This window comes from Electrophorus electricus, chromosome 2 (genome assembly GCF_013358815.1).
Source record: "Electrophorus electricus isolate fEleEle1 chromosome 2, fEleEle1.pri, whole genome shotgun sequence".
NCBI classification, from domain to species: Eukaryota; Metazoa; Chordata; class Actinopteri; order Gymnotiformes; family Gymnotidae; genus Electrophorus; species Electrophorus electricus.
The window spans coordinates 8,646,507-8,661,140 of NC_049536.1; the positions used below are offsets into that span (position 1 = coordinate 8,646,507).

A 14,634-nucleotide genomic window follows, 5' to 3' on the forward strand; every position below is an offset into this window, starting at 1 on the left:
CTGTTTTAAGCAAAATTATATAATGCATTTCTAAATTCAACAAAATGTAATTAAAAATAATCAATGTATACACACTGTAACCTTGTCTACATTAGTAGGAGTTATTTTAATGTTAAGTATATTAATACTAATATATTCATATTTAACTGTGGTTCTGAATATTGATAAACTAGATACAAATGCTGTCAAGAGTTCGTTAATGTTAATGTATAGCACTGTTACCACCTACTAGTTTTCCTTTACTACTGGGGCAGTATAGGTAGCTATAGTGGAATCAGAGAATGGTAGATCCATTTAGCGTGTTATCTAGCGCTAAATGGTACTAGCTAGTTTCAAAACGGTCAACGATGACATGACTTAATTTGACAGTTTCTATGCTTAATAGAAAATGCGTCGATATTTTCGTCTTTTGTTTGTTTGTGTTATTTCAGTATTCTTTTCGGTTCTCTACGTATTTAGCCAACTTGCCTCCTCTCTTGAGACCACAAATGGATGGACCGAGGCGAGAGCGGATCGACCGCCCTTAGCACAGGGCGATCCCTCGCGTTTGACCAGGAAAGCTCCAGGAGAAGAAGGCCTTACGGACGGTGACCTGAATGACAGGTAACGTTAGCTAGTTAGTTAGCTGACTTACCTCACTAACAACTTCAAATAACCGGTAACCAACTGCGATTTATGCATATTATATATTCTCGTTAAATTGTTTCGTGTTGGGTTTAAAGAAGAAAGCTGCTCCAGCTTGCAAATTAAAGAGTGCGTTTTATGGTCGGGCTAACGTGTGTACAGTTGGGTAACGCTAGCTAGCTCCTCAGTTGCTTAGCTGGTAATCCGCAAGGAAACTATTTTAATATGTTTGGGTCGCGGGCCAACGAATTGTTGTAACCAGTTTGAGCGAATGTTTTAAAACACTCCAGTATACAGGCTTTATTTAGGCTTTAAAGGAATACTTTATTGATCTATGAACTAGCGCTGTCCATCAGCACGAGGAACCTTACTAGCATTAATAGTGCAGGAGCGTGTCATACGGAATATAAGCGATTGTAGTAGTCATATAGGTTAGTTAGCCGTCATCTTGAGTTCCCTAAAAATGTAACTTTTAGTACTTAGGCAGAAGCATTGTTTGTTGCGAGTTACGAACAGCTATTCAAAATTAAATTGCTATCCGAAACTTAAGTATGCCTTCACCTTCTTACTGAACTAGTTAGCTAACTAGTTACCATCGCCGCTAGCCATAGTATGTCAGTACTTCCAGAAAGGAGTGGGTGAGTTGTCCGTTCACTCTAGTAAACTGGGAAGCTGTTTTTACTGATGTGGAAGCAACGTTGTCCTTGAGGTTTTGGTTTGCCCCATGAAAAGAGGCACAAGGAACGGAACAATTAACAAGAAAAAAGGAGTGTTTCATGTAGAGCATATTTTTCTTGTTCTGTCAGGTGTAATTCATTGTCTGTCTCACACTGGAATCCCTATTGGAGACTACCCCCCGATGTTTGTGGAAAGAACTGCTTTATGGAGTCGGCTTGTAGGTAGGATGGGTTGACTTGATTGCGAGTTAAGTTTGTAGCCGTCAACGTTAGATGGAACATTGTTTGAACTGGGCTTTGCTTTTTCACTGATGCAGGTGCCCTCACCATCTTGTTTTCAGGTTCTTACTCCCCATCAGAATCCAGCTTAACTAGAACCAGGTCTAAGTGCCTAACATAAAAGCAATGAACACATGACCCTTGACCCTAACTTCAGCCTGCATTTCATCCTCCTTACGCCGTTTTGATGAGCATCGGTTCAGAAACCCACCCATGCTGTACTTTTTGTTCTGTAGGTATATTGTGGATAAGACATTAGCCACAGCCTATGAGGTATACAGAGTTGAGCCAGTCAGGTTGGCAGTGGTGGCATGTGGCCCAAGGCTGGAGGAGACTCTTACCATGCTGAAGTCTGCGGTTCTTTTTAGCCAGAGAGCTCTACACTTTCACATCTTCGCTGAAGATGAGCTCCATGCCGGCTTCAAATTTTCTGTGAGTTAGTTCTAACATTTCTTGTTGTTCTTTAGGATTTTAAAAGTAAATGTGGTTCTAAACAAATTGATTCTAAAGTGTATGTGTGTGTAATATATAAAATGTGTGTGTGTGTGTGCGATTTGAAGAAAAGAACTGAATGTTACTTCATGTGTGTTACAGGAGGTTATTGGGGCACTTGCTATTGCTTCTGAGGCTAGAACTAAGTATATTGCTAAATGATTAAGAATTAAATTGTATACATAAAATACTTTAATAAAATATGAATATTTATGCTATAAATAATAAATTAACCACATACTTTATTAAAAACATTTATTTATGTTTAAACATGTTGTTCTTGGGTAGATATTGTTGGCTGGCAGAAAATTCTCAACTCGGACACATTTAAAAACTCCAGAAACACTGCTATGCCTGATAGTCCAGTGCACAGCAGTCACTATTATGCCACTGTGATTATGCCACTGTGGTGGGCCACAGCTGTGTTTAAAATTATTTACTGCCTAAATAATATTTTATCTGCAGTTATAAATGAGGTAAAGGTTGAGTGGCAATAGATGAGTTATAAGAGTTTCAGTAAAATGTCTATTAATATGATGGTCTATTAACATGATGTGGAGACATATCAGTATATATTCATTTTTAAACATATATTTTAATATCACCAACAAACTACCATTATTATCATAAACATTATCATACAGATAATTATAGAACATGATCATTTTGGTCAGTAATATGACTGGAAATTTTCTTACCATTCTGTCTAGTGAATTCCAAGGTTTGGCTCTCACCAAAACTATTCAAGTAGAGGACTTTTCAAGGCCTGTGAATTCTCAGTCATTCCTCAGTTAGAGAGGCTTAGGAAAATTGGAGAATATTTTATACTGTACCATCTACAAGCTACTTTACGTTTTTGCAGATAGTATTCAACAACTATATTCAATTCATTTATTTAGATATGTAATTCGTTGCATTACTGGATCTGTGTTAAATCTGAGTGTGGTATCTTTGCTAGCTGGAGTTGTGGCCGGTGAGGTTCCGTTCCAAATTCAACTACACCATCTACCCCATCACCTTCCCCCATGTCAATGCCAAGGATTGGAAGAGACTGTTTAAGCCTTGTGCTTCTCAGAGACTCTTCCTACCTGTGAGTACAATAGATTTTCCTCCGATGATATAATGTATCAGTCTACCAGTCAGTCATTTCATCTGCTAAAAGGGGACATAAAATTATTATTTAGTGTAAACCAAAGGGGAGAAATCATCCTTAAACAGACAGTTCTTGTACAAGCCAAGTAAATTAGCTCGGGGTTACTCTGCAGTGAACAAGTATTTTACCTACTGCAGAAATCCGTATGTGACGTTTCTGCTGAAGTGTTTAGGACATGGTTCTTTAGCAACTTGATTTGAATTTTTCACAGGAAAACTATGAAGGAAAATTGCTTTTGGGTCAACAACAGTGATTTACCACCCACACCCCTTCATCCAGTTAATCCTGGGTGAGGTGGATTCTTTGCTCTATGTTGACACAGACATCCTGTTCCTGCAGCCAGTAGAAGAAATCTGGAACTTTCTCTCCCAGTTCAACAGCAGTCACATGGCTGCCATGGCACCAGAACACGAGGAGCCACGAATTGGCTGGTATAATCGTTTTGCTCGGCACCCATACTATGGCAAGACTGGAGTCAACTCTGGAGTAATGCTTATGAATATGACCCGCATTAGAGCCAATCACTTCAAGGTATTGAAGACTGCATTTTTGTGTGCATGTCATATTTTCTTTTTGTTTTCCATTTAATTTTTTTTGCTCTTTGGTAGAATTTACTCTTGTTTTTAGATGCTTGAGATCCTTTTGGTGTTATTTTAATTTACCTCTAACAACCAGAAGAGGTCACTGTTATTCTGTTAGTTGACTTCCACTTTTGAGAGTTTCATTGTGCTCTCCCTTCTGACATTCAAGGAAGCTATAGTTATTTAGATCATGTAAACCATCTGTAAACCCCCAGAATACCAAGGAAGTAGGTTAAAAGCTTTGCTTTCTGTTTGCTTTGCTGCTTGCATTTTGTTGAAGTTGTGCACAACTGCTGATTTACACTCACTTCCCACTTTATTAGAGGCTTCACCATGTACCTACATTCACTCTATTAGGTACATGTATGTTAACTGTGTACTTTGTAGGTGTACAATTACATACTGCTGCCCAACTGTTGCCATAGACAATTTGTCAGCCATCTTCTCCATTCATCAGTCTCTTACCACAGGAGCACTGATAACAGTAGTAGGTGTTGTATTGATTTGAGTGTCTGAGACATGGCAGCACTGGTTGGCTTTTTAGATGTGTCAGTATTACTGCTGGTTTGAGTGATGAGTTAGTGGATAGCTAACAAACTTATAGGAAACTGAGGTAATCTGTACATACCTACAGGATATTTCTTATAAATGAATATTTCTAATAAAGTGGGTGGTAAGCATTTGTCTAGGTAATCAACAAACACTGCTAAAATGGCTGATATTGTTTATTATGTTCTTTTTCTGTGTTGTATGAACAGAATGACATGACATCAGTTCATCTGCAATGGGAGGACTTGCTTATGCCTCTACTGCAAAAATACAAACTCAATATCACATGGGGGGACCAAGACCTCCTCAACATCATATTCCACCATAACCCAGGTAGATTCAGATGTCTTTATGCCTTGACTGTTTCCTTTTATTAGTTCACCTGACTGTAACATGAAACATTCTTTAAAGAAACTAATTATTTGCAATAAGGTCCTAACTCCAAAAAATGAAATACTAAATGTACATTAAAAGTAGTGTTTTTGGATTTCAAGTATGGTATTTGCATGGAACAAGTGATGGAAATAGTGTGAGGTTTTATTGTTCCTACTTATTTTTTGCTGTGTTTTTACATTTTATGCCTTTATATGACTGCTTCTCTCTAATTATTACAACCAGGAGCATACACCAGATGTTTAGTTGACAGGCTTATGAAAACAGCTGATCTCTTTTCAAGACAATCCTTAAAGACTGGCTGTCACCTTGAGGCAAATGTGTAAACACAGCCTTGTTTTCTGACTAGCGAATAAATGCTATCCTGCACCCCACAGAGAGCCTGTTTGTTTTCCCATGCCAATGGAACTACCGTCCAGACCACTGTATCTACGGAAGCAACTGTGCTGCTGCTGAACATTATGGTGTTTATATTCTCCATGGCAACAGAGGTGTTTACCATGATGACAAGCAACCTGCATTCCGAGCCATATATGAAGCCATACAGAAAGTAAGTTATTCATCAGAACCTGTGGTATCATTTAATAGATTTTTTTTTCTTGTGAAACTAAGCTAAACAATGAAAGGAGTCAGGAGAAAGCAGGTGTAGCTTTTTAATAGGATGCTCTGCTTAATGGCATGAGTACTAAATAGCATGCTTTTTTTTTCATTACAGCAGACTAAAATTTAATTAGAGGTGGTTAATTTTGGAAAGGCCATATTGGGTTTTCTTTGGGTCCATGCTGACACAGATTTGGCTAGCTGTCTTATTCTTCATAATTTATGCTCAGTATGCATTGAAGAATGAAGAGAGGCACTGTTTCTTGCAAAATATTTTTCAGACATAACACTTGTGGCCCTGTGGGCCGTTTTTGGTCTACCACATCCAAATCCCACTGGAATTCACACGATCATCTCTGCCTGTAATCCCCTCCTTTGACACTCAGCACAGCTACATGTTAAACCATGCAGTGTTCGTCAAACACACTAATACAACTGACTGACATGTAAAATGTTTGCTTATTCCTGGCCCTTCTCAATATTGAATTGCACTGCCTATTTTGTCAAAGGTATGGTAGTCTGAGAGTACTTCTATACTTTCTTCACATTTGTGTAAGTATATCCAAGGCTTGTTGTGTAATTGTATCTGAGACATTGTTTTGAAATGAAAGGCAGAGTTTGCTCTGTAGCTACAGGGAGAAATCAATATCTCTGTTAACTTCTTCCATCAGCCTGACAGGGCCATCGTGTTCTGGACTTAATCTGCGTTGTCCTCGTCAGGCACACCGATTGCTCTTAATGCGCTAATCTTTAAAGCCCAACATTCCCTTCTTCAGTTCTCCATCCTTTCTCTCTCTGTCTCTCGCCATATCCTTCCTTTATTCATCAGGTTTTAGGTATCTCTTTCCCTCACTTTTTTGTGGTTTCTGCCAACGAGGCAATTCCTTGTTCATTTTATTTACAAAGGGAGAGAGAGAGCATGCCAATGTGTCTCATTATGGCCAGGCAAGACCTCTTTGGCCCTGACAGTGGGGGAAGCATTTTGGACCATTAGCTAAATGAGGTCTGTCATTAGTACAGGCCCATGATTCAAATGGGCGCAGTCTGTTTGGCAGGACAGGCCCACACCTACTGTATAGCCTTGCATAGCTTTAAAAAGGTCATCATCAATTGTTGAGAGTATGAAAAACACTGCATTGCTAAACAGTTATCTCTTGCATGGAAACTGTTTACTCTGCAGTCTATTACACTTGGCCTTCACCTGGCAAACCTTTTCTTATTGGAGATTAGTATGACCTTTCAAGTTTTGGCTACCAAATGTACTATGTCTGTCTGTGTCTGTCTGTCTGTCTGTCTGTCTCTCTCTTCCCTCTTCCTCCTCCTTCTCTTCTTCTATGAGTAGAACAGACCCAAGGTTCCTCTTTAGCTTGCTGCACGAAACCCTTCACACACTACACACAGACACCCTATTGTAGCCCTTAGTCCCAGTAGACACACTAACTGAGACTGGAGTTTGGTTGGCAATAAAAGGCCCCACCATTACTGTGCCAAACCCCACGGAAGAGCAGTAAAATTTTTAGTGCCGATGCTTCGTTTGGGACCAGGAGAATGTGGGGCACCATCCAGCAAGACCCATCCTTCTTATAAAAATCAATAGGAGCCAGTAAATGCAGCTTCATCAGGGTCGGATATGTCTTCCATCAGTGATGATAAAAAGAATATACATTTGAGTGTCCTCATACCAGGTAAGAAAACAAGTCAAATGAGGCCCCATAAAAGATTATTTTATCTTATTTACTGTGCTAGTTATAAAAGCACACTTGCTTACTCAATCAGAACAACATTGAATTTCCTATAGAGTTCAGTCTGGCACACAGGTTTAGTAAAGTTTGTGTACCTTATTTGTAGTGAAAGCCACTATTATACTTCTTTGTGTCCATCCTGGGGAAACTTGTAAATAGCTATAAACCACTGTCCTTTTGTATACATAGTTATTACTGATACAGTCATGAAATTGTTTCTTTTCCTTTTGTAGTCAGGTTTATTGTAGTTATTGTGGAAGAGTTATCCAGTAGCTTTATGTAATGAGACGTAATGATCAGATCTGACATGGGTGTGACATGTTTGTGTTTCGTGTTTAGTACCCGTTTGGGGGAGACCCAGTCAGTTTGCTCCTTCAGCCCCTGGAGGAGACGTTAAAGAACACAATGCATACGTACTGTGGAAGATCCAGCCACCTTTTAACCAAGAAACTACAGGAAAGCGTCAGGAACATGGAGAAAGACAATCACAGGGCAAGATGATCCCATTCACATTGAACCCTTACAACACTGAAAAGGAGCGTTGAGCCTTAAGAATAGAATCCTTTTTTTTTTTTTTTTTTTTTTTTTTAAGTATATTGGTGAAAACCTTTCCTGTCAGCTGGTCCTGATATGAATGAAAGCATGTTGAAATAGGCACTGAAATCACTTTGATGTGCTATCAAGAAGGTCCAAGTTGATAGAATCTGACAATCAGTCATTTTTGTTCTAGAAGAATGTTTGAGAATGCTCTCTAGCAGTTCCTGGGGAGTTCTTTTATTTTCCCACTGTGTTTCTACATAACCAGTTTATTAAGCCTCTAGCTGAAACAAGAGTTCGAGCTGAGCAGGACCTCCAGGATAGACTTTGAGAACGTCTGTTACAGCAAGATTTGTGAGTAATGACAGTAACTGGAATATAGGGTAAGGTTTCACCACTTTTAAAATGAGCCTTCTTTATACCCTGGCATAGTTAAAGGAGATACCTTAGACTTGAGCTCTGAGACCAATTTTGCTAAATAATTTTTTTTTTGATGAGGGTTGCTGGTATGTTTATCAGAGAAACTTTTTTTATGAGTAAATGGATCATAATATACATTTTATGTTTTTATTGTCAGTTATTGCTTATAACCAACACATTTAACAGGTACGAAGAATAACATAGCTCCATCATACAAGCCTACTAGTAACATTTACAGACATAGGTGAAGTCACAATCTTTAAGTGTTGATGACTCACTGAATTGTTTGAAAATGACTTGAATCTGCCATGGTGTTAATTTCAGGTAATGAAAGCAGTTTGCAGTTTTTCAGTGTTATTAATATTCCAATAAATACCATGACCATGTCAGTAGACACTTGGATTATAATTTTTTTATAATACATTAAAACGAGACATGTGATGGTGTTCCAGATAATAAGATTTTTTTCTTATATTGATTATTAGCATGCGCTTTGTTTGTAGATCAGAAATCAAGCTACAATTGCAAAGTCAGAGAAACAGGTTTTATGTACGATCTAAATGTTGACAGGGTCTCTTTATTTTTCAGTAATTATCCTAATATAGAGAGTCCAGCTGAGACAAAAGGCACTTTGCTTGAGGCCTTGTTCATAATTTAACTAAATAGATGTAAATCATAAGAAAAATAAAGAAAATGATACAAATGAGGGGTACTCCTCTGTGAGCTCTAACTTTGCTGGTTTTAAAATTCTAATTTTGACTTTTAAAATGTCCGTAGTATGTTGGCAGTGTGCTAGATGTGCAGAACACCTTCAGTGTTTTCATTACATTAAATCTAGTTTAATGAACAACTGCTAATTTTACAACGTATATTATACCAGTATGCCCAATACACAACGGGAGATTAAATGAAAGTCTTTACTCATAAAGCAAATACCAAATATAAGTTATGCAGTATGCATTCTCATCACATTGCAGAATCATTTGATCTTAATTTAAGCCACAATTTATTTAAAAACATTTATTTTATTGTGAGGTGATTTAATTTCAAAATGTTGATCTCAAGCACCTTCCCCCATCAGTGCCAACTATACCTCAGCATCTTCTGTTGAATGTAAATGTATGATGCAGTATATTTTTCTAATAAACATTGCAATGCCAAATAAATGTTTTTCTATTTTTTTTCTGAATTTCAGACAAAGCATCACACGTTGTCTGATATGCATCAGTGAAAGACAATATTTGCTTTGAACCTGGATGGGCTTTATTTTATATTTCAGAAAATACTACTGATTCATAGCTTCCTACCTCCTTTATCAGCGTATGTGGAAGAAAAACATTGTAAGGTAACTGTAAGACATTGAGAAGGAAAAATACAGACCAAATAAATGCAAGTACAGACCACACCAACTTTTGAGTCCTACTTTTAGTGAAAACATCTCAGCCAAAGGCTTATTATTTTAACACAGCTTTTAGGTAATTGGAGGACTCCATTAGAGAAGGCTTTGCTGTAATGAACAGCTTTTATTATTAGTTGCATTTATATAACACGTTTCTCCAACTCAAGGACACTTTGCAAATCTTGCTTTTCTTTTTACACACACACACCTGATGAGAAGCAGTAGCCAATTTGCACACAGCATACTATCAGACACCACAGCCCCCTGGGGGACTGCACCAGGTGGGGAGGGGGAAGGAGGTTAAGACCAGTACAGAGCACCATTTAGAGTATATTTTGGACTGTGGGAGGAAACCCACAGAGAGAACATGGAAACTCCACCCAGATAGGGACTTGAATTCAAGACTCTAGTGCTGAGAGGCAAACATGCTAACCACCAAGGCACAGTGCCAGCTTTTTACCTTATAAACCCAGTAGCCTGCTAAGGGCAAGTACAAATTCTACCTGCCTTCAACTTTTCTGGTTAAAAATGGGAGACTGCCAAACCCCCTCATGAAATGCTTATACAATGCAGAGGATGGCTGAACTGGAATAATTTTAATATTTTGAAACCAAGATTAATTCCTCAAAAGAGGCTAGAAAGACTACCACTTTCTGGAGAGAAATGACAATGCGTTTGATGATGCACTGTTACTACAAGCACTGTGACACTTGTAGTTTCATTGTTTAATTTTAAGTGACACTGCCCATAGGGTATACTTATGAACGCTTCTTTCCAACCACAGTCCTGATGACACTCTGAAGCCATAGTAGATTAAATGAGTGGAAATGGTCCAGAACATTGACCTAGCTGATGATTGAGTAAAAGATGGGTAGCTTTAGAAATGATATTGTTCTCTTCAAGTCTGATTAAGGATGTTTTGCAGTCCTGTGTGCATCATTGTGTATATGTTACCGATTGTGAAAATCTGAGTAGGATGTTAATCTAATTAAATGAAGTCTATTAATTGAAGTCAAAGTTGAAGATATTTAAATGATGTCCTCTATCAGAGATTCATTATCACCACACGTCATTGAGTCTAATTGAAAATTAGTCATTTAACCTATCATGGTACATTTGTTGTAATGAGCTGAGAATTCCATCTGAAATAAGATCAAATCATGGTGTTAAGATCACTTATGGTCATGTTGGTCCTGCTGGAAAATGCAGACATTGGTAGAACTAAGTAATTTCAGAAGCTTTTAATTTTATGGAGCTGATAGAACATCATTGCCTTAATCTACAGAAACTTAGTTGTTGGTTTTGCCTCACGCTTAGTCACAGAGTAAATAGTAGAAAAATACAAGGAAATCTTGTTTATCAGATTGATCTATTGGCTGTGCAGTTACATGAAGAATGAAGTAGGTGACAAGCAAGAAAAACCAGGAACGGAAGTCAATCTGCTTGAGAGAGGTGAGTTCGTCTCTTTCCCTCATTTGTTTTTCTCTCTCTCTTCCTTTCTGTTCAGCTAGCTATCTTCTTTTTTCTTATTCTCTCAGATCAATAATAGATTTGCCTGTGTGCCTATGTTGCTGAAGCAACTATAATTGTGCTGATATGGAGAGACTTGAAACAATTAATGTAGTTTATTAGAATCCAAGACATTGGTCTCTCGTAGCATGAAAGAAGAGAATTAAGTACATGGAAATGTGATGAAAAGGAAATAATGAATTGTGCACCTTATTATAGAAGGGAATATTCCCCAACTCTTGCATCATCTATGTTTTGTGAGTTCAACCGTGTAGTTTATGCCCAAAGGCAATATTCTAAAGCATGCAATATGTCCACTAGCTTCAAAATGAACAATATCTGTTGTTTGCATGACAGTGAATAGAAAGTTTCCTCATTGTTGTGATTCATTCTTTGTGTATCAATAAACAATACCCTTTAGTCTAGTAATGACTAACATTAGGGTCAGAGGGCATCAGCATTAAAATTGCAGTTATTTTTGACATTTAAAGAGGCTGTTCATTTAAAGTTGACATGTAAAGTTGCTTATTCACCATACAGGCATTAGTTTTAAGGCTAATGACATATCTTGCTGACATATGCCCTATCTATTTGTCTTTGGCAGCAATGTGCAATGCAATAGAGAAAAAGTAATACATGGGATTTTTTAACTCTGCTGTATCAAATGTCAACCTGATTCAACAGATAAAATGCCTCAAGATGCTCTCTATTAACCAGCATTAAAAAAAAAGATCAGTCATTAAAACTGCAGTTTAGTGTACAATGTGCTAGCACCAGTAGCCTGGAGCTACACAAACACTAGCTGAAATCAATGGGACACTCAAATGTTCTCAGAAAGCAATATTTATCGTGATTCCATACTTACTGTCACCATTATTGTATTCATGAATGAACTGTAAATAAAACAATATGTTGCAAGGTTGATTTATGAGGCTTGGTCCTGATTACACATGATAACAGTATTCTCAGTAAAAGTCACAAAATTATTACCATGTCTCATTCATGAGTGACAGCTGGAGTATGCCTCACTCTTCTTTGAGCTTTGTTTAAAAGAATGAGTAATTATTATATTATGTGAGTGAGCCCAACCATACACTAGTGGAAACAGGGCAGAGTTTATCTACATAATTAGCCTTCCATAAGAATGAGTGAACACATTTATTACACTGCCGATGTTTCTAGTTTTCCAGGTCTTAGTTTGGGTTATTAGATGTTGGGAGAAACTGCTCATGTGTAAAGATCCTCATTTCTACTGGATGGGATTCCTCCCAGGCCTGGCTTTGGCTCTGGCCCACTTGTCTGTTGAATTGGTTGAGAGCAGTGGTGCCAAGGGCATCTGTTACTTTTTCGCAACAGAATTATAGGTGTTAAGAGTCTGGTTATTGCCCTATTGTCTTACCTCCTTTTGAAACAATGACCCACTGACCCCATTATCACTGGCAAATAGTCTCACTAGCACTCTGTCCAGTGCAAGGTTTTGTTAATCACAGAAAGTTGTCAGTTTCATTTTTTTCACAATATGGACAATTCAAATGATTGAAATCAAAGGGAAGAAACTATTTCTTCCAAAAAACAACTAATTTTAAAATTCAGAATAAGCGCAAAAAAGTCCACTGATGTCAATGAGATGGAAACTGAGCTGCCCCTGAAAAACTCAGTAGTGTTTCCTTAGCAGTACATGTAGATATTGCTAGCAGGCCATTCAGCAGAACTGTACACAGATCCATTGCTGAGATTCTGCTGATACCATGACAGAGTAAGCAAGATTTGTTTTCTGCATTTGGCAAAAATACAGAAAATTAATAACTCAGTCCATTATGCTAACCTAAGCCATCATACTGGTGCTTTCTCGTAATCACTCTTCGTCATGGAGCCTGGCTTCCTTTAGGCTGAACAGGAGCCTTTTGTTGTAATTAAATTAGAGAGTTTACATTTTGATATTAGTAAAATGGCAAAATGTATATGATCCATGTAATTAAGGTAAAGATTATTAGTGTGGAAACAATTTTTCCAATTAGTGTTGATGTAGCTGTGTTTTCAATAGCCACTTGGCTACTTGTGATTTGAAACTCTGGGTCAAAAATCATCAGAGATTTAAAGCCCATGATTACGTACCAAAGAAAATAGTTGGGTTTTGGACAGCTTGAAAAGCTCCTCATTACAGCACAGCTTGAGCACTCTTTGCTCTACCATAACTACATCAAACAGGCAAACTGAAGCCGTTACAGTAGACATATTTTTAAATAATAGCTTAGATAGAACCAGGTTTCTCACACAAAAATGTAAACAAACTTTTAAAAATGGTGAAAATGCACCTGAACATGTTTAAAATGATCACTAGTTATTTGTACTGATTCACAACTAATGTGAGTGTATAAACAGTGATCAGAGAGCCTAAAACAACTAAATATGAACAATTTTCAGTGTACATAGATGCACTCTAAAGCTGCCTCACTGACTCTCCTTTTTCATGCATTATGCTAAGGATTTTAATTGTTTCCCCATAAACATGACACATCTACAATAAGATGAATGAAGAAGATCGTTCATTTACATTGTATGAAGGACAATCAGATAACACCTGGAGGACTGCCTGTGGTCAAATGTTTAGTTTTTGTCAAGATGTATGCAAATGCATCTTCAGATATATTTGATGTTTTAGAGTGTACCCCTGAAGTAGGTTTAGATATAATTGTGAAATATAATTGTTCCTCAGTACTTTTAAATGCCTTCCTTGAACTTTTTTTTTGTTTAAGTGAAACATTTGTTTGTTTTAAGAAAAATATCTAAAAATCCAGATTATTAATTCAAAAGAGAGTGGAGCATTAGTTAACCATATAAATTCAACTTGACAACTAATCAACAATTTTTCCCCCTCAGTTAATATAATGCATTCACTGATCAAGACATACATATCAGTGGCAGCTAAGGGTAAGGACTTTTAGGATAAAAAAAATGCAGTTTGTCCATAGTTTAGCTATAGTTTGAATACTAATTATGCAAATCAAGCACCAAACACCATGTAACATCTGATGAGATGCCTTGTAGTAGAGATTGAGAGCACACCGTACCACCTCAGGAACATCATTTGTCATGTGTCCTTTTCATTTCAGACACACTCCATAACTAATTTGAGTGCAGAACCCTCCAGCAGCACCCCTCCCCACAGCTCTCGGGGATCATTACCATTATTTATGCATGCTCCAGGACACGGTCTCGTTTGGTGGCAAGATATAGTGAGAAGGTAGAAGAAATTCACTGTTTCTTGTGGTTTTTAATGTAATAGTATATTCTTGACCAGGAATGAATTTTAACCAGCTGCAACCAAAAACTGCTGTAACTTACTAGTACAGTAGTAATTTAATGTATGGAAATTGCATTATATATTGTTTTATAAGGAATGGCCACAAAGACTCCATTTAAGCCTAGAAATGCAACATTGGTGGAAGCATATTTACAAAAACAGACTCTCATCAGATAACCATTTTAACCTAAAACATAAGAATGACAGAGATTATTTGTGTGTTTGTCTGGTGGTTATCTTAATGTCATAAAATAATTCAGAGCAGAGATGTAAGGTTACAGACAATTGTTTTGTATTATATTTCTTGATATAGTTTGACTGGCTAAAAATATCAAAAGTAGTCTAAATTGTATTGTATAACTGAAGTATTTTATT

General features: G+C 37.3%; 1 protein-coding gene across 3 annotated transcripts; it reads left to right on the top strand.

The window, feature by feature from the left end:
• The first annotated feature begins 259 nt into the window (after positions 1-259).
• Positions 260-9,213, top strand: gxylt1a (glucoside xylosyltransferase 1a). Of its 3 annotated transcripts, none has more exons than XM_027001020.2 (8): positions 260-603; positions 1,431-1,523; positions 1,817-2,012; positions 3,031-3,162; positions 3,505-3,756; positions 4,565-4,688; positions 5,126-5,298; positions 7,430-9,213. In XM_027001020.2, the coding sequence occupies exons 1-8, from the start codon at positions 389-391 to the stop codon at positions 7,589-7,591; spliced, it is 1,347 nt and encodes a 448-aa protein (XP_026856821.1). In that variant the 5' UTR covers positions 260-388; the 3' UTR covers positions 7,592-9,213. The 3 variants fall into 3 exon arrangements, with proteins under 3 accessions (XP_026856821.1, XP_026856822.1, XP_026856824.1); XM_027001021.2 differs by having other exon boundaries at positions 3,565-3,756; XM_027001023.2 differs by lacking the exon at positions 1,431-1,523.
• The last annotated feature ends 5,421 nt before the right edge of the window (positions 9,214-14,634 follow it).